Consider the following 19503-nt stretch of genomic DNA (forward strand, 5'->3'; position numbering starts at 1 on the left):
GTCTGAGGTTCTGGGGTGGGAGCTCCCCCGTACACCGCAGCTGGGCTTATTGCACGTGATGGATGGTGTGGGTGGGAATGTCTACAAGAGACACTTACTGCTGCTGGGCCTCACCCTGGCCAAGAGAGACGTGGCTAGAGCGTGGAAGGATCCGCGAGCTCCTTCAGTGGTGGGGTGGAAGAGAGGGCTAGACTTCTGTATGGGGATGGAGCAGCCGATTTTTGTAGCCCGAGGATGTCCAAGAAAACACTATAGAATTTGGAAACGTTGGGCTGACTTTAGGGGCCTGTGGCTTGAGCCGCCAGTGGACCGGGCAGATCTTCCAGAAGTGGCATGAAGGGGCTATGGTAGAGGTGACATGCATGTAGCCATTTTGATGGGTGATATGAAGGAGACGCGTGACGGATTTGGTGCGACTCGGGTGGGTGGGATCCGGGAGGAGGGAGTTGGAAGGGGGTGCTTAGTATTGCCTTGTTTATGCTTGTTTATCAATGAAAAGGGAAAATTGCTTGCATTTCATTTGATGTGGTATGTTTGTCCTGCAGATACTTCTGGTGTGCAGAGCTCTGCGGGATCTATGCAATCTTTCAATAAAGTTTGTTTAAAAAAAAAAAAAAAATAACTACCCTCGCACTCCTAAAACGTCTTAAGATCAGATTTTATTCCATAGTGAGTAAACGAGCTCATCTTTGGGTTTACACCCAAAAAGGCAAAACAAATTCTACCTAAATAAAGCCGGGAAATCGCTAGCAGCCCATCAAAAATTCAAGCAGAACTCTAATTTGATTCAATCGATTAAAGATGAACAAAAAAAAAAACATCAACAGAAGAGATACTTAAGGTTTTCAAGCGATTTTGCACTAAACTCCACACTCCCTCCGTTAATATGCCCACAGATGCCTGCTTGAAATTTCTGAACTCGCAACCAATAAAACAAATCTCCGACACTGACAGAATTGCCCTAGCTAGCCCAATCTCTAGAGAAGAGATCCTCCAAGCCATCAAAAACATACCATCTGGTAAAGCTCCGGGACCAGGTGGCTTCCTGATTGAATTATATTAAACCTTCCCCCTCTCGATTATTAATACTCTCCCACTTTGCAGATTCTGGTTTAGTTTATTGGTCTGCATCAGAGGCGACTGTTGTGGTTATCCAGAAAGAGGGAAAAGACCACTCATACTCCAAAAACTTTAGGCCTATTTCCCTAATCAACATGGATGCAAAAATGTATGCTAAAATCCTTGCTAACCGTCTCTCCACACTGATTCCTAAATTTGTTCATCCAACTCAATCTGGATTAATCAAAGGACGCTTAGCTAGAGAAATCATTCACCTCTTCTCCCATATTATTGAAAAAAACTCAAATCCGCTCTCTCCCCGGCCGCGGCTATAGCCCTAGATGCAGAGAAAACCTTCAGTAAGGTCTCTTGATATACCTCATAGCTGTTCTTTCCAGACATACCCTGGGGAAAGAGTTCATCACGATGACCATGGCCTTATACTGTAGCCCACTGCAGGAATTAGAATCAATGGATCCCTATCACAATCCTTAACCCTCCAACAAGAAACCCGGCAAGATCCCCCTATTCCAGTTACTGTTTGTACTTGCCATTGACCCTCTACTACTAATGATTAATGAATCGCAAAGTATCCAGGCATTTCCTTTGGCGATACCCCATATAAAACAGCCGTATACACTGATATTCTGATTTTACGGAATCCCCAGAGCTCGTAATCTCTGCGAGCCTTTCCATTATAGAATACTTTTCTAAATTCTCAGAATACTCCGTAAATAAGGATAAGAGGGAGGTCCTCCCTTTAAACATCCACTCCCACCCTTTAGTGTGTGGCTCATCTTATTTCCGATGGAATCTACAATAAAATACCTTAGGATCTGGTTCGGTAAAACCCTCACCGAAACAGTGATAATTAGAGTAAAACGCTAATTAAAATAAAAGAGCTTCTGTCGGCTTGGTCCCCAAAGCCCATATCCTGATGGGGGAGATTTGAAACCATAAAAGCTATAATTTCTCCACTGATTAAATTCTTATCAAGCCTTCTACCTACCCAACTCTCCCCAGACTTCTTCACTAAAGTCGAAAACGATGTCTCTGATTTCCTAAACCAAAAACCTAGAATTAGCCTTTACAAAACTGTGAATGAGATCAAAAACGGGGGTGGTAACTTTCCTAACTGGATCACCTACCAGATGGACTACTTAGCAGCCCAAGGCTCTTGGTGGCTTGAACCTAATCCACTAAAGTAACCTATCTGGATCAACGTAGAACTCTCCATTTGCCACCCCTTCTCACGCCACTCCATACTAACAATGGATCGATTCCCTTTTCCCCACTCCCACACAATATTCCAGGACACTATATCCGCCGTACTTGCATTAGAGCACGATTTTGGATACCAAAATCTGTAAATCCTACCTCACATCTCTGTGGTACAATAAGAAATTATATATCCCAAACTCTCCAACCTTTGGCTCGGTGGGGACATCTAAAGGAATTACAATATCTGACCTCTACGATAATACTGAACCGCTCTACTTTGCCTTCCGCCAGTATAAACATGGCCTCTCGAATATAGACTTCTACGGTTTTCTCAATATCAAAGCAAAAATCTACAAACTAGGCCATATTCATAACTCTCCCCTATTGCAGAAACTCCAACTAAGACATCGAATGGACATACTGCCTCACGCCTCTACAGAATCCTTACCACCTCAAAAATCCTGCACTACACACCACTAACACAGAAATGCACCTCCTCCTTCTCATCTAAGAATATGGTACCTCCGAGCACAGGCACTTGGAGAAAGATAGGATCATACTTACTGCGACACAAACTGATCCCTTCCCTAACCCAGACCAAGTTCTTCGCTGCACACTTCCTTTAGTGGACCCCTGTGAAGTTATTCTGCCTAAAACTTAAGGATGCCAACACATGCTAAGCATATGACTCATCCCCTGGTGACGAAGAACACATGTTCTTCGCTTGTCCTCACCTACACTCATACTGGCAAGACATCGCCACACAATTACAGAAAATATTCAAAACGACTATTCCACTGTCCTTTCCATTCATTGTACTTAGACCATACTTGGCAGATCCTCCAATAGATTTTCCTGAGCCAGATCTCTCCCTACTTAACCTATTACTCACCATCACCATCACCATCAAAGTTATACTCATCAGCTGGAAGTCTAGCAATAACATTTCATATCACACTTGGTGAGCCTGGGTAACCTATCCGAGAAGCACACACATATATCTAATACTAAAGGTTGCCCAGTAACCTCTCATACGTTAGACCACATTATGCGTAATTTACAAGCATTGAGGGAAATCCTTCACTCTCACCACCGGCCACAGGTAGCAACACTTTTATTCTAGGAAGTGCTAAACCGTCTCCCTGATGTGCATGACTCCTCCTCTCCCCTCTGCCAAATCCCCACACTCCCTCTCATGAGTGGCGGCTCCTCCACTAGGGCGGAGGGGCTTTGCCCCACTGCTCTGTGAGCAGTTTAAAAGGAAAAATAAAATGATAATAACGCAATGCAGGGCGGGCTGGGCTGTCACAGGAGAAGGGGGAGGGGAGGTGGGCACATCTCTTATGTGCCTATGACGGTTTGGCAAACTGTCTTGGGCCGGCCAAACAGTCATGCGCACTTAGCATGTTCTCCACCCGGCTATATTGAACAGCCTGGATGGAGAACATGCACAGGCTCCTAGTCCATGTCTGAGTGCTCAACCACGGCGCTCAGACCAATCACGAAGCTGCTATCATGCTGGAGACAACACTGTCATGATTAGCTAGGGGTGTCTGTGTGCTTCCTGCTTCTGGAGTCGATCGAAGAGGACAGAGAGGCAGTAGCCGGCCTGCAGGTAAGTTATTTATTATTATTTTTTTTTACCTCACCATCCCCATTAAGTAGCAGCCGCCACTGCCTCTCATATCTGACACCACACTAGAAACACTTCCAAGAGATATGTGCAACATGCACATCCCCGGTGACTTACTGTCTTAAAGACCGATTTGGGGGGTTTTCACCCCTCAGCATATATCTTTCTCATTCATTTATGAACTACTATTAACTATAATCACTTGTCTTCATATTTCTACAACTGATGTAAGGCTGCCATCGCATTCACACTGTCGTGCATAACTTGAAAATTATATTGTTTCTTGATTTGTTCATTTGGTTTCTACCCCTCTTGCTTTCTTGTTAGGTGTTTTTTGCTTTATATCACAAAAACAAATCAAATATTTTGAGCACGGATTGTCTGATACAACACTACAGACATCCGCATCACAGGCAATGATTATCAGATGCCAGGAAACCGTTTATCAGATATCAGGCAATGGTAACGTCAAAGATACAAGCTAACAACCAAAATTCAAGACTTTTGTAAGTAATGTTTTGCATTTTTAAAAGTCATATGGGGTTTTAGTGCCCAAGAAAGCGTTTAGAATTTTTTTTAATCCCTTTGAGCCTCCTTAGGTCCAGGCAGCAGCGCACCTCACTGGCTGCTGTGGCTGACACCTTGACTCTGCGCCTGTGAGAGGGAGTGCTCTTTGCAGACGGTCCCTGGGCTGGAGTCGGCGCTGCCTGCACAATAAGGGCTCCCGTAGCCCGCGCTTCCCTCCCGTGGTCCGAGTGCGGGGCTGGAAACCGCTGCTCCGGGAACTTTCCTGACCCCTCCATCAGCCGCAGGCAGACCGGGGATCACAGCGGGAGAACCCGGTCCTGGCAGAGCCCCGTGCACAGTGAGCACGGGTGTGCGGTGCACAACGCGGGAGCAGCGTGCGTGTGCTGTGCGCACTGAGCCGTGTAAACAGTGAGCAGCGCGCGGCGCACAGCTGGGGAGAGGGTGTGCAGTGGGTGTGATGTAAACAGCGGGGAGTGCAGCGCTGGCTATCGAAGGGGGGGGGGGGGGTGAGTGAACGTTGTGAGCTGTGCACAGTGAGTGAGGATTGTGAGCGAGGGTCGGTGTGCACTCTGCACTGCGAGGCGTGCTAGTGTCTAGCACAGCGTGTGTGTCCTGCATGCACGGTTGGACGGCGTCCTGTGCAGTGAGATGGGATGGGCGCCCTGTAAACAGTGAGAGCGTTGTACTGGGGTGCTCGTGGTTCACAGCGTGAGCTGTGCACAGGGAGGCGTGAATGTGTTGTTTGTGTGCACACACGTGTACTACGGGTGGGAGTCCTGTGCAGTGAGATGGTCGCTCTGTAAACAGTGGGAGCGTTGTGTTCAGATGCTCGTGGTTCACAGAGTGAGCCTGTGCACAGTGAGTCGTGAATTTGTTGAGTGTGTGTGTATATGTGCACACGTGTACTACGGGTCGGAGTCCTGTGCAGTGAGGTGGTCGCTCTGTAAACAGTGGGAGCGTTGTATTCGGATGCTCGTGGTTCACAGTGTGAGTCTGTGCACAGGGAGGCTTGCGTGTTGCATGGTGAGCGAGGTGTGCTTCCTGCGCTGTGAGGCGTGATAGTGTTGAGTGTGTGTGTGTGTGTGTGCACACACGTGTACTACAGGTCGGAGTGCTGTGCAGGGAGATGGTCGCTCTGTAAACTGTGAGAGCGTTGTATTCGGGTGCTCGTGCTTCACAGCGTGAGTCTGTGCACAGGGAGGCTTGTGTGTTGCATGGTGAGCGAGGTGTGCTTCCTGCGCTGTGAGGCGTGATAGTGTTGTGATCATGTGTGTGTGCACGCGTGTACTACGAACAGGAGTTATGTGCTGTGAAATAGGCGCCCTGTAAACAGTGAGCGCGTTGTGAGCCTGTGCGCTGCGAGGCTGGCGTGCAGTGACTGAGCAGCCAGAAGGCACTGCGAGAGTGTGCGGAACTGCAGCCCGCCGGCAGTGACTCTCTCCCCTCCTTTGCAGGGGGCTGGACCGAGCAGCGCAGGGGGCCGGGTCCGACCGGGCTGTGAGAGGACGCCGTGCGCCTCGAGGCTGGGGAACTGGACGCCACAGGAAGCGCACAAGTTTTGCTTCAAGTTTGGGTCAAGCGGCAGCGGCTCGGGCGAGTGGACCGGGAGGAACAGATGCAAAGGGAGAGGCTGGGGCGGTGACAAGTAAACCTGGAGGGAACCCGTTAGCCGGTGCGTGTGGACAGTAGCACGAGAGCTGAAGGGTCCGGCCTGAGTTTGACCACCATCACACCGGATTACACCCTAGCACCTTGAACAGATTTTTGGAGCCAACATTATAAGGCGCTGGATTGGTGTCAGTGAGACTGGAGTTGGGAGGCCAGTCTTCGGATGGGCATTGGATGGTAACCGAGCGGACAAGTCGCGTTTCCTGGAGGATATTAAAGACCCTTTCTGCTGCTATCGTGCACGGGACTGTTATCTGGGGTCAGTGAGGCCAAGATGGAGGCGGGGGTGCCCGCACCGGCCCCGGAGAGCTGCAGGGACTCGGACCGCCAGCTGCGCCTCCGGCTCTGTGTCCTGAACGAAATTCTAAACACGGAGAGGGACTATGTGGGGACCCTGCACTTCCTGCAGTCTGTGAGTACCCCTGGGGTGCGGGGGGGCGGGGCTAGATGGATGGTGGCGGGATCTCCTGCCAGAGTATCTTATGCTGGGGTAGTAGGGCTCCATGTATGTTATGTCTGGTGGTCAAGTGCATCTTAGGAGGGAGGAGGGGGGGAAGCTTCGTATGTCAATCTGTGGATTCAATACATATTAATCCTGGGGTGAGTGGGCGGGGCTCCAATGAAATGTATGTCTGTGTGGGAGCTCCTGGGGGGCAAAGCCTCTTCTCTTTGTGGGGCAGTAATCTTATTTGTGTGGGGACGGGGGCGCCAAAACATTTTACGTCTCTGGTTCCTCCACTGCACCTTTTATCTGTGGGGTGGACTGGCTCCAATGCATCTTATGTTTCCGAGTCAGAATCTTAGGTCTGCAGGGGAGGGGGGTTCAGATGCATGTGGGTGGACCTTTGCATCCGGGGTGCAGGGGTCGAGGACATCCTGAGGGGGTGGGGTTCCTTCCCGAGTGTTTAGTGGCACTTTGCCTTGGCATACAAGGGAGCTGCCATGCATCCACCCCACGGGGGCACCAAAGTAAACTGGGTGGTAGAAAGGGGACCCAAAGCATTTTTTTGTCGGGGGGGGGGGGGGGGGGTCGTCCACCTCACAGTGGATAAGTGCATTATGAAAGCGTTCGTGCATGGGGGTGATGGGGCAGAGGCGTGCAGTGCACTGGATGGGGTGATTGGCATTGGTGGGGGTGGATGCAAAGGGTCCCCAGAGAGCATCCAGGAGGTCAGTCCAATGCAGCCTGGGGTGTGGGGGCGCGAGACTCAAAGCAGTTTGATGATTGACAGCTGCTCTGGTGTATCCCTGGCATATATATGGATTCAATCCTGGGGTGCAGAGGATGAATGGGGGTACATCCTGACGTGGGGAGTGGTGAACACCCAACCTTGCTTTTGAACGACGGGGGGCGAGCGCTAATACACCCTGAATTACGTTTGTAATTTCTCTAAACTACGTAGCATTCAAAGCAGTTCACGTGCTAATGCGCTTGACAGAAGTTGTGACTGCTGCAAGTAAATTGTCTTTTATGTTCACTGAGTACCAGCTGACACGTGTTTACCTTAAGGGAATTCGTACTCTACAAGGGGATTTATTTAAACCGACCACACAGCTGTATTCCCTAAACACTGTCATTTTAGTTATAAAATACGGGATGCTGCTATGGGGGTGGTGACCTGTGACACCGTGTGAGGATTTGAAATCCCCCCGCCCCACACAGGCCTCTGATTTACGGCTTCTCTTTTGACGTGAATCCCCCTCGCACCCCCGAGGCAGCGGTTCTTTGGTCTCTTCCACGGTCTCCTGTCACGGTAGCTCCCGCAGACGCACTTCAGTAACACGGAGAGCATGTGACAGAGACATCTGTCTGTAGTCACTTTGGTGCATTTTACTGTGAAATACCACAAACCCTTGAAATCTTTCCCAGTAGCCAGAAAGCCACCAGGCTGCGTCACATCGTTTCCTTGGCCTCTGAATATTTTGTCTGATTTCAATTAGTGTGAGTGTTTTTGTTTTTTTTAAGTTTGTTTCAAGGATTGCACATAAACATGCAAGGGTTAGAGTTTTCTTCCGACCCTTTTGGGGCGTAGCTAGTGGAGAGGGTGGAGTAGCACCGGGTTTAAAAAGCCTGGGGGGCGGGAGGGGGCCCCATGACCGAACCTTACTTTAATTGCACCTGTTACATCATTACACCCAGGGCACAAGTGCTAAAAAACAGAAGTGGGGGGACTAGCCTAGTTAATCAGTAAGCAAGTGGTGTCACAGTGCGTGACATGGCGCGTGACATCACAGGAAGTGGCATCACAAGAAGTGACATCTAATCTTAAGCCCTCACATACATATTTAGCAGGTGTATCATGAGTACATTGGAGCACATTTCGAGTATACTTGTAAACGCTCCTGAATTAGGCAGAAGATTCACACTTTTGTACGCTACACATAAAACAATGATGCCTTTTGTCAGCGTAAAGCTTCCTCTAGCCATAGTGCTTTGAAAGAAAAAAAAATAGTGATATATAAATTATTACAACGCCTCCTCAGGGGTAGTAAGCACCATATACATGCTATTTATTTTGTGCAAATAAAGGGAAAGACCAACACATCTGCAGTTCTTATGGTTCCTAAACAGAGCCTTAACAAAGTGAAAAGCTGGCTCTCTTAAGTATGTGTGAAGTGCTAACAAGGTGTGAGCCTTTGTTTCCCCTCTGCTGCATTTGCATCAGGTGTGAGGCTCCTGACTGCTGCCAGCTAGGAAACTCCAACAAAAGGAGGCCTGATTACCCCTCAGACTCGGCCTTTGTTAAGAGCCAGCAGGAGTTAGAAATAAGAGAGCCCCATCCCGGCCTGCACGTTGTTGCTGATCGAAAGCAAACAACAACGTGCAGGCGCTGCTGAAAGTGTCCTGGTGTTTGGAAATTACACCGGGACGAATTCAGCATCGTTATCAGTGGGGTCCAACTTTTTGGCAGGGTGGACGGCGCCCCCCCCCCCCTGTGAAATAAGTGGGTAGCCCAGACGTGCCCTGATTACACCCTTCCCCTCTGCGCACACACCTTGGCAGCCTGTTGCCACCGCCCATGGCGACGATCAGGTTGGCATCTTAAGTGTGAATCCCCAGCTGCTAAGTGGACCCCGAGTGATGCAGTAGCAACCCTTCTCAACTGCACACTTTACCTTTCACGTGACAGCACTCACCCCCAGCAGGAAAGTTATTCATTTTTTAAAGGGATATTACCAGATCTCCTTAGTTTGGGCCCCCTGCTTTTAATGGTACAGTCTCAACCGTCCTAATATCCTTAATTTGGTCAGTGTCAGCATTCATCAGAACGCCTCTCGCTTTCACACATCTGTTTTACTCCAGTCCCGTTCCCACCTGCTGGGAAGCGCGCGCGCGGATCACCGGTGACGTAAGGTAACCGCGCGCGGCCTCTTCCACCTGCTCCTCCTGGCGGGGTCTTGTTGGGACACGTGCTGCGCTACCCGTGTCACCTTGCTGCGCGCGCCAATAATAGCTCGCCCCCGGGGCTGTGCTGAGAGAGCCCACGCGCAGGAACTCCTATCTTATTTCTCAATGTGTTTGATTATCCTTGCGAGGATCTCAATTATCAAGTGTCTACAGTGTAAACTGTCAAAAGGCGTGTCGGCTTGCACACTGAGGAGACTTGCTCAAGTGTGCAGAGGTGGCAGTGTTGCTAGTTACAATAAGATGCACGTGTTTTTATACCACACTCCTCCCCTTCCTGAGCACGGTAAACAACAGATGTGTGGTTGTGGAGTGAGAGACTAAGAAAAGACAAGCAATTTCTGAAGGAGTCAGTCTATGCCTGGCATATGACCAGGTATATAAACTGGAAGCTGTGAGAAGAGACCAACTTCTCGTTTCTTATGCATTTTTCTCTTTGTAAAGCATAATTGTGTGGCAAGTGGAAGTTTGAGCTTCATAGTGAAGGCCGGATGTGCCTTCCAACCCCACTGCCTCTCACTGGTGTGGCACCCTTCATTGCTGTGTTTTTGCTCTCTATTGGTTTTTACAGTTTTGGTGCCCTCTTTGAACAGTGCTTGTTTTGTTGTCCCTTATTTGTTGTTCCTGTTTCTGTTTCCCTGTTTGTCTGTATAATTTGCCTCACCCTAGATGGAGGTTGGTGCTTTCATGCAACTCCTTGGTTCTTCCCAGTTTAGATACATGTTACTGGTGCTTATTTATTTATTTTTATTTGTTTAGTTTTGGGGTTTTCTAAAGCGCACCTATCACTCCAGATGAGCGTGTTGTCGCTAAAAAGCAGAAAACAGGTTCTGCTCCACCAAGGACCAGACACATGATCAGATGCTTAGGGCCCTACATTGAGTGCACTCGATTTGAAATTGGAGGTGATTGAACATTGAATCTGACTGAATCATTTTATGTCAATCAAATGTAAATTGTCCAAATGTACTGCTATTTTGCAATGGTGCAGAGCAAGTAATTGGAGACTTTGGTTTGCCTTGACCTCCCTTTCCTTTGAGGCTTGTCCAACATTGGTTGAGGAGGGCCAGGGCCAAGCTGATTTTTCTCAAGACCCATTTACATGCATTGACTTTAGATGGACTTGTTTATAGAGCAGGTGTTTTTCCAGAAAAATCTGGCATTGATCCGGCCATCCTTGACCAACATGTAAATGTACAGGAATTTATATAGCGCAAATCACTGAGCGGTTTCTAAGCGCTTGCTTAGGGAACCCGTCCTGGTATTCCCCTGTGAGATAACCCCGGCAGGGTATCCGCAAGGTGAAAGCCAGGCATTCCGCCGCCAGGGGCCGTTGTGGAGATTAAGCAAGCTATTGCCCAGAGTCGCAGAGTGTGAACCTGTGAATCGAGTAGGCACCGGAGCGAGAATTGTCGAGTCCATGGACATTTTAGGACTCAAGACCCCGCCGAGCCGGGAATTGAACCCTGGTCCCGGGTTGACCTCTGCTTCCAGGTCTGCCTCCTCTAACCAATGAGCCACACTTCTCCACACAACATAAGACACACCTCTAGAGGGTGTGCACTATGGCATATCAGCTGTTCAGACCTTGATTTGGCTTGGACCGTGCATACGTTTTCTGTGCTGCTAGAGTGAATAACTGCATGAAATGTATGTTGAGCCAAGTGTACTCCCTGCCCCATTCTTTGTCCATCAGTGTCTGTGATTTTATGGGTGAAGAATGAACTACCCAGGTTCTTCACCTGGACCTCGAAGCAAACATGAGAGTCTCATCAGAAACTTCCTGACGTCATAGCTAATCTCCTGGGTCTTTGTGCTTAATTAACAAAGACATTTTAGAGAACCTAAAGTAATACTCTTTCACATACTTTTACATGCCTTAATACATTTGCCCCAAAACATCTAAACTAGGAATAAAATAAGACTATTCAATTAATATTAGCGTACAAACAGAAAGGACGGTGCCCTCTTTTCACTTTTGCTAATGGCAGTGCGGCTGCATCTAAAGGGGGGGTCGGTGGGGTTGGGGGGGGGGGGCGGAAGGGAGAGGGAATTAAAAACAAATAAATACATAAAAAATCACTTACTTGGATGCGGCCGGCTGCTGCCTCTCCTCTGTTCTCTTCTTGGGGTCTGTGGAAGCAGGAAGCACCCAGGCCCCCCTGAACCAATCACAACACTGCCATGCAGTGTTGTGATTGGTGTGAGCGTTGTGGTTCAGTGATCAGACAGGGAAGGGGATCTGGGCATGTTCTTCACCCAGGCTGTAATGCACCCTGGGTGGAGAACATGCAAAGTGCGCAGGATATTTTGTCCGGTCCGGGACGCCGGCCAAAATGTCATGCGCACTAAGAAGTTCCAACCACTCCTCCGCCAGCCTCTAAACAGCCCAGCCCTGCCCCAACCAACTGAGCCAGTACGTTTAAACAAAATGATGATAACGTTAAGTTACTATCATTTTATTTTTCCGTTTTTAATTGCTCATTCAATGAGCTGTGGGGCGATGCTCCTCTGCCTAAGCGGAGGGGCCTCTAATGGAATTAAAGTTTTTCGAGGCCGATTCACAAAGGCATGGAAGATTACATAAAAGAGTACTCCTGTATTACTGCTTCCCATCCTCATAAATTCTTTTATCCTTTAAGCTACTATACAAGCCTCCACACCATCTCCCTTGTCTTTGCCACACTACATGCTCTAGCACAGCTGCTTGTGACACAATAGGAGCACAAATCTAGACTTCACGTGCCAAAAAATAGCAAATCCCATGCAGGCCACATTGCAAAGTCGCATCTTTCTAGCCAAGCAGAACCCACAGTACAGTGTGATTCCTATCGACAAGTGTGCTTCATCCCCTCACTCGTGGTAAGAGGTGCTATATAGGAGCATCTACAATGCAATCAAACTCAGTGTCTACATAGAGTGACTTGAAGATCTAGTGGTGTGTGTGGCCATCCAACCATGAAATCTAGGGTAAACCTAATTTGCTCCCAATTCCACGTTCTCCGCAGGACTCGGAAAGAGGCTTTTAGTCCTACAGATGTAACTGCAAGGGGCTGTCTACAGATCCAGCGAGAGTGCTACATGCTTAGATGTTCCTCATCAGAGGATATCTTTTAGACTGGTCATTCATCTCCAGCAGCCCTTCTTACTTGAAGGAATACCATGAGCATTAAAGAGAAAATGTTTGCTTTGGGCATCTGGTGCTGTTCCCAGCAATTTGTTAAAAAAATAGACATGTTTGGATTTGGAGGATTACTGGATCCCTGAAATAACATATATTGAGTGAAAGGTGTCCATTATCCAGGCATGTGAGGATGTGTGGTCCAAGAAAAAGGTTATTGTGGACTCCTACAACATGGCCGGCTTCACTATAGTCAGCTTTATTTTAATCAACGGATCACAAGCGTGCAATTCGCCAGATGCTTTGTATCCAATGGTAAATGCAGATATAGCCCACATTGTAAAGAGCATAGTTAAAAAAAAAAATAATAATAATTATGCATATGTGAGCCTGTGCACGGCAGTTCATGGTTGCACTAGTTATGGTCGAAGCTAGGTTTTTTGATGTTGTGTATAGAGTAGCATCTTGTTCCACACCCCTCACATTAGGCCATATGTAAAGCTCCAGAGAAAATCTGCAGTATCCTACATGGTGATAATGCCCTAGGCCGCTACCTAGAATTCCCATACTGAAGTTCCAGCCGTGGCGATGGTGTCTCTGTAACACATTTTTTTGGCATGCCTCATAAATTTGAATCTGGTTTATTAGCTCGCATTTGTTTTATTATGTGTTAGATTTTTTTGTTTATGGGTGCCACAGAGAGTGTTCATTTCCTTTGTCATTTCAATTACATATCACACCAATCTCGCTCCGCGAAAGGTCGATTTTTCAATTGAGATGTCGCTTGAATTGGAATTAGATTGTAGATTTGTGGGTTGTCTATCAGTTACTTCCACTGCAAATGATCTTGGACCTGATGCACACGTCCCTTCTTTCGGGAGTGACCTAAAGCCAAAATGTTTTCAGTTTGAATCTTCAACCAAGCTAAACACCTTTATACATAGACGTAGGCTTGGGGAGGGGGGGGGGGGGGGGGGGAAATGAAAATTAATTTTTAAACTTGACCGCATTTTAGGGATTTTTTAAAAAAATTTTTAAAAAGCGTATTTTTAAGTTTCTAAAGCCAACAATGTGGCTAGCAATTTCAGAAGCCAACAGCGTGGCTAGCCTTACCCACTAGGATTTTAGTGCATGTCCTAGAAGTGTGCAAGGATGACCTCAAAGCCTGGCCTTGAGAGCAAGAGTTTCCATTTTTTTTCTGCTTATGTCTAATCTTTGCAGCTTTGCTTTTGAAGATCTTTCTGAAACCTAGTCAGTACAATTCTTAAAATATTCATGTAGCGTGTGTGATCTGAAGAAAAATACTTTGGCGCCATTGGGTTCGGTGGAATCCAAGGTGTATCTTACAAATGAAAGCACCAAGACCTAAGTGGAGATTAGCAGTACCCTTCCTCACGCTTTTCCCCATCCCAAAACAAAGATGTACATCTGCTTATGTGTATCATCTCCCATGCACGCCCATGTAAACCTGCATACATTGGCATATTGAGTGCGGCTTGGAATTCTTGATGTGAATTGATGTGACATGTTAAGTGGTTCTGTCTGTACAAACCTTGCTCTGTCTAAAGAAAAGGCAAAATTGAGGGCTTCCGGCCTAAAAATGTAATTTCAACTTTCCACTGTCTTTACTGAAAGACATCAACGTGCTCTTTGTAGTGTCTTACTTTGCTGGCTCCTGTCCTTTGCATCCACCTTTTTTTGGTTAACTACCCTATTTGTAGGAGGCGTAGCTTTTAGTAGTGTCCGTCTTTTGCTTTCTACTGCATTTTTTAATTCACTTTAGTTTTTTTGTCACTGCTAACTATTTGTTGGGGGATTTGCAGGTCGATAATGGAGTCTTGATCGAGTTAGTATTTCTGAGAGCGGGAAAGATATGCATGTGTTCCATTCCTAAAATGACTATTGGATCCCTCAGCTTCTGCCCAATCGAGGTCTAAAGCAGTTGAATAAAGGTGAAGTGAATTGCAGTGCGACAACAGCAAAGGCCATTTTGTAGGACGCCACTGCCATTTTACGGTATGTCTGATTCCTATAGGTGCGCTAAGAGCCGCACAAGTTCTTGTGAAGATCTTGTTCCTTGAGGGGAGAATAGCTGCTCTGCCTCAGAAGAAAAGGGATTTGCAAACACATCCAGCATTTGCCCAGTCAATTGTAAGTAACAGTGGTATTTACTAAGGGCATGCAGAATCTTACAATTTGGTTATTTGCGAAATTACTAGAAACTTTAGTTTAATGCCGCAAAATGTTGTTTTTCAATTTCTCCAGTCAAATTTTCACATGAAGGATTACTTTGTGTAAACAAATGTCAGGTGCGATACCAGCAGGACACTTGTTTGGGTAGAAAAGGTCTCTGACGCAAGATATTTTGTTACCAGGGCACTCTCTAGCAGCAACATTTTTTTACCAGTTCTGTGAATTTCACTGATCTAATTAACTGTTTTCCCCAAGTGTAGTGTTTACTTTCTCTTTGTGTCAAACCTTGGCCTAGTCTAATTGTACTCATTATATTACCTGCCTCCCTACCACCTCTTTAATCCACAATTGGGCCTATGGTAATGATATCTACTCATATCTTCTCTGCGTTATGGTGGAAACCCGAAGAGGTTCCTAAGAATAGCATAGGCAGGTCATTTCCCGGCTCCAGCAGTTGCATTTGAATTCCTGCTTCCTTGTAAGACCTTGGTTGAGGGTGGAGTATCGGGGGAGGTTTCTACCGATCCATTTCCACTGTAGACTACTTGTACTTGTATTTAAGAGTTCAATGCTTTTTACTGGATGTTTTGCGTGTTTGTGATGTTATCCTGTTGCTGTCTTCGGTAGGTTGCTAGTCCAGGAAGGCCCAGGACTGCAGGGTGTTCTTCGGGTCCACTTGGTACTTGAAGAGGTATCAGACCTGGACTCTGATTATTCTTCGCATCTGAAAATTGTGTTAATAGTTCTCTTTTTCTGGCTTTGTTACCATGGTTTTACCTCAAACACTTTGTTGGTTGTAATCTGCTGGGATGATCTGCTGTGGATTCAACTTTCTAGGTCAGTTTGTGATGTTGGACCCAATTGATCATGGATCAGAACCCAGCAAGTTCACTGGGACTCAATGTTCGCTTTGAAGATTACAAAGCAGTGCGTGGCGTCTTCCGGGTTCCTGTTTACCACGGAGCCTGGTTCTCGCCTACACTCGGTTACCAGACGCTGACTACCCTTTTTTCTTCACAACGACCCCCTGAGGAAGCGCACTTTTGTGCGAAATGCATTGGGGATTCTAAATTATGTGGACCACTAACACACTGTTTAAGGAGAACTATTCATGGAATATACGTTGTGATTATCTAGTCATATGAATATAATATGATTATTAACAAATAAACTGTTGAAACAATCATGAACTTTATGGAGTAAAATCTTCAATTCATTTTGGATTATTTGCGTTTAACTACATACAGCATTTATTTGCTCAAAGAGTACTCCAGGTTATTCTTACTCACAGTAAGATTTTCTGTATTACGCTTTGAAGATTAAACACAGTCCCATTGGCAGCCAGTTCAATGAGCCAAATTCTGGTGCTCTTTTCTTCCAGGTGAAGATCAAGCTTGCTGCCCAGTTGTGTAGCAGCTGTTTTAAAATATATTTTTTTGATCAAGACTTATGTGCATGCTGTTGAAACAGTCTAGGCGTACATTTTTACAGCACTGGAGAGCAGATGGTGGGACCAGCTGGATATTGTGTTGATAATCCAACAAATTGCTGTTCCTGTTTTGAATTGTTGTGATATGATGAAATTTGGAATGTAATGATGTTTATGCACAGAGAACATTTGGCTGAAATTAGGTGTTGTACAATATCATTTCTGCATGCTGTTCTTAAGTCCTCCAAAATTCTCTTTTATTTATAGCCACATTTTTTATAGCACAGACCTTACTCGGAGGCATCACATGCTGTATGGACAACAACAATACATAGGAACTAAAAATTAAAAGTACAAAGTAGCGGAGCCAAGTGTATGCTACTGGATGAAAGACTGGTCTTCAATTCTTTGTGCGGTGACATGAGTGAAGGGGTCAGCCTTTGTTTTTTGGGTAGGAAGTTGCAGTGTTTCGGGACATAGCCAAGACGTGACAGATTGACCATTTTTAGATCTGGCTTGTGTATTTTTACCAATGGTTTAAATATCGATTGTGTTTAGGCTTCACCAAGAGGTGTAAATACTCTTGTCCCATGCTTTTGCTGTGGAATGATTGCTTCTACTAGGACGTTCTTCCACTGCAATGCATGATAGGCTATTTCACATCTGAAAAGTACATTCAAACATCGCACTGTCACAATCAGGTATCTATCTCCTGTATACATTCTACTTAGAAAGCAATGCGTTTTTGCTAATTTCTCCCCCATCACTGGACTACTTTTTTCCCCAGCACTGCAAAAGGACTAGAGCAGACTTTAATGTGATAAACCGCATAGTCGCTGAAGAGGGTCTTCATATGGATTCTGGCGATAGCCAATGTAAGTCCACAATGATGTCTGAGATGTCATAGAACCCTTTGGCTCCTGCTTTTTAGGTTCAGGAGTTGAAGTGTGCCTGATTGCTGTATGCTTCTCCCTTATCAAGCTGTGTAGGTAGCATTTGCATGCTTTTGACGTATATGTTGGTGAACAGTACAGCAGTGAGCTGGTGTGTTGCTCTCCCTCTGTATTAGGGACCAAGTCTGTGAATAGTAACAAGAAGATGGCACATTGTCAATTATGTAAACCTATTTAGTACCATGTTTACTGATCTTTTGCGGTCTTTGTATTTAGGAGCCAGGTAGGGGAACTTGCGAATAAAATAATGAGGGATGGTTGGCACAATCTTAAGGATGTCCTCGTGCATACACCTTGCTGGCTAATGGGTAATCCGGTCACCAGACACAACTATGCTGGCCCTCTCCTTTGGCATAAAGCTCTAGGGTCTAATTGCATTTTATGCAGGCCTCGACTCCATGTTAGATTGTGGGAGTCACCGCATTCTAAATCTTAAACAATGGAAGTCGCCTTTTTTCCTCCCGATTTATGCAATCATTGTCATATTTGCCTTTTGACACAGACGTCCCCTGACCTTAACTTTCCAAGAATAATGAAAGCATGAAGTCCTTCGACTAATGACATCGATGTAACACGTGATGAGACATTCGTCTGGGTCAAAAAATCTACTCTTCACCATGTCCAGGTTAAATAGGAACAAATACAGACATATTGTCAAAATAGTGGTCTGAATGGACGTGATCTTTAACATGTATGTTTATAAGGGAACATCTGGGATGCACCCCTTGATGCACATAATCTGTCAGAGATTCCTTAAATTATGTCAGAAATTCCAATTGCTGATAAGAATTAGTATATGTGGACTGCTACTAATTTGCGGATGCTACATCTCGCCTGAAGTCGATAAAGCTGAGCCTCGGATGGAAGACCAAAGCATGCATTTGCCCTTCGCAAGGAACACTGTCTTCACACCTCTGCTGATAAAGAGAGCCTTCCTTGTCAACAAGGTATGCAGTGCGTCTCTTCTCCCTAATAAACTCTATACTGCAGGTTGCTCTGCCTTCCATGCTTTCTTAATGTAGCGCATAGAAGTAGGTGTTAGGGTGTTAAGGTTTTAAATGACATTTTACCCATGTTAGAAATGATAATTTAATTTTCATTCTTCATAATTTGTCTTCTTACTGTTTATGTAATATTCTGGGTAGTTGTTTTAGATGTATTGAGAAGCAGATTATTCCTGTAATAATAAATACCTTTATTTAAAAATCTTCATACTTATTAGTATAATGTGTGTGTGAAACTGTGAATAATTAAATAAGGTGTGTTACTGTTATCATGGGATTGTTAGTAACCCAAAAGCAATACCTCTATCCTCAATTATACATTGAGTAGTGTTTTGCGGGTCTACAATAACCCGTGTTTGACATTCATCGGTGGTGCATTGAACCAATTTCACTTGATGGCCCGTGGGTGGTCAAGCACACTTTGTAGAACTGTTGCTTGAACATGAAATACCTTGAAAAAACAAGAGACATTTGTCAAAACAGGAAAAGTTCATTTAATTAAACAATGTGTCTGGGAATACAGTTACAGGCATAGGGTCTGAGGACTGTCTTAAAATACAACCGATCTGAGGTGATTTGACATATTGAATGCAATAAATGGCTCCGGCGATCCTTGCATAGTAAGGAATGTGAAATGCTGCCTTTGGAGTCATAAATTAGTTTATTCGATGGGGAATCCAGCTGGGCCGTGACCTTGTGTGGACACAGTGCAGACAATGGGTAATCTGTTCAGATGTCTGGCATGAGTAGCACATGATCATTGCATGTACTGTATGTTCTATGTCCTGAATGGATATATGTTCCTAACTTATGTGGCAACTGACTTTATGGTGTTTTGGGAGACCGCATACCCCTCCGGCCATGGGTGTCTTATTGGAGCCAATCTCCCTGGGCCATTTTGGTGTTGATGCACCTATTTGTGGAATTGATTTTGGATTTCCTGGTTTTGCATTTGTCTGCCGGCTCTGTGCCGCCCCATCAGTGACCTCAGGTCTAAGTCTCAGAGTCTGCCGATGTATTTCTGAGTTGAGTTTTACGTGGAGTTCACAACAGGCATATTTGTTAATAAAGATGCAATTTCCTTTTTATACATGAATGTGTTGTTCTTCAAACTGACATTCACTTTCTCAATATTAACAGAACTGTGCCAAAGTTGTAGGTTACGCAACACCTTTACAGGTGACCGCCGATAAATCAGTGTGCACCTAGAACCACACAGAAGTGGATGTTCTGCTTGCATGAATGCAAGGGACTGCAACTGGAAGAACAGACCTTCCACATCTCGCTG

At 45.8% G+C, this 19503-nt stretch overlaps 1 protein-coding gene across 1 annotated transcript in view; it reads left to right on the forward strand.

Moving 5' to 3' along the window:
* Positions 1 to 4597: 4597 nt before the first annotated feature.
* The window catches only part of PREX1 (phosphatidylinositol-3,4,5-trisphosphate dependent Rac exchange factor 1), a 774514-nt gene continuing 759608 nt past the window's right edge, over positions 4598 to 19503 (forward strand). Inside the window, exons 1-2 of the mRNA XM_078651860.1 lie at positions 4598 to 4849; positions 5896 to 6521. Coding sequence (XP_078507986.1) covers positions 6384 to 6521 — 138 coding nt within the window. The 5' untranslated portion in view covers positions 4598 to 4849; positions 5896 to 6383. The remainder of the gene's footprint in view (positions 4850 to 5895; positions 6522 to 19503) is intronic.

The sequence above is a fragment of the Lissotriton helveticus genome, chromosome 7 (genome assembly GCF_964261635.1).
Source record: "Lissotriton helveticus chromosome 7, aLisHel1.1, whole genome shotgun sequence".
Taxonomy (NCBI): domain Eukaryota; kingdom Metazoa; phylum Chordata; class Amphibia; order Caudata; family Salamandridae; genus Lissotriton; species Lissotriton helveticus.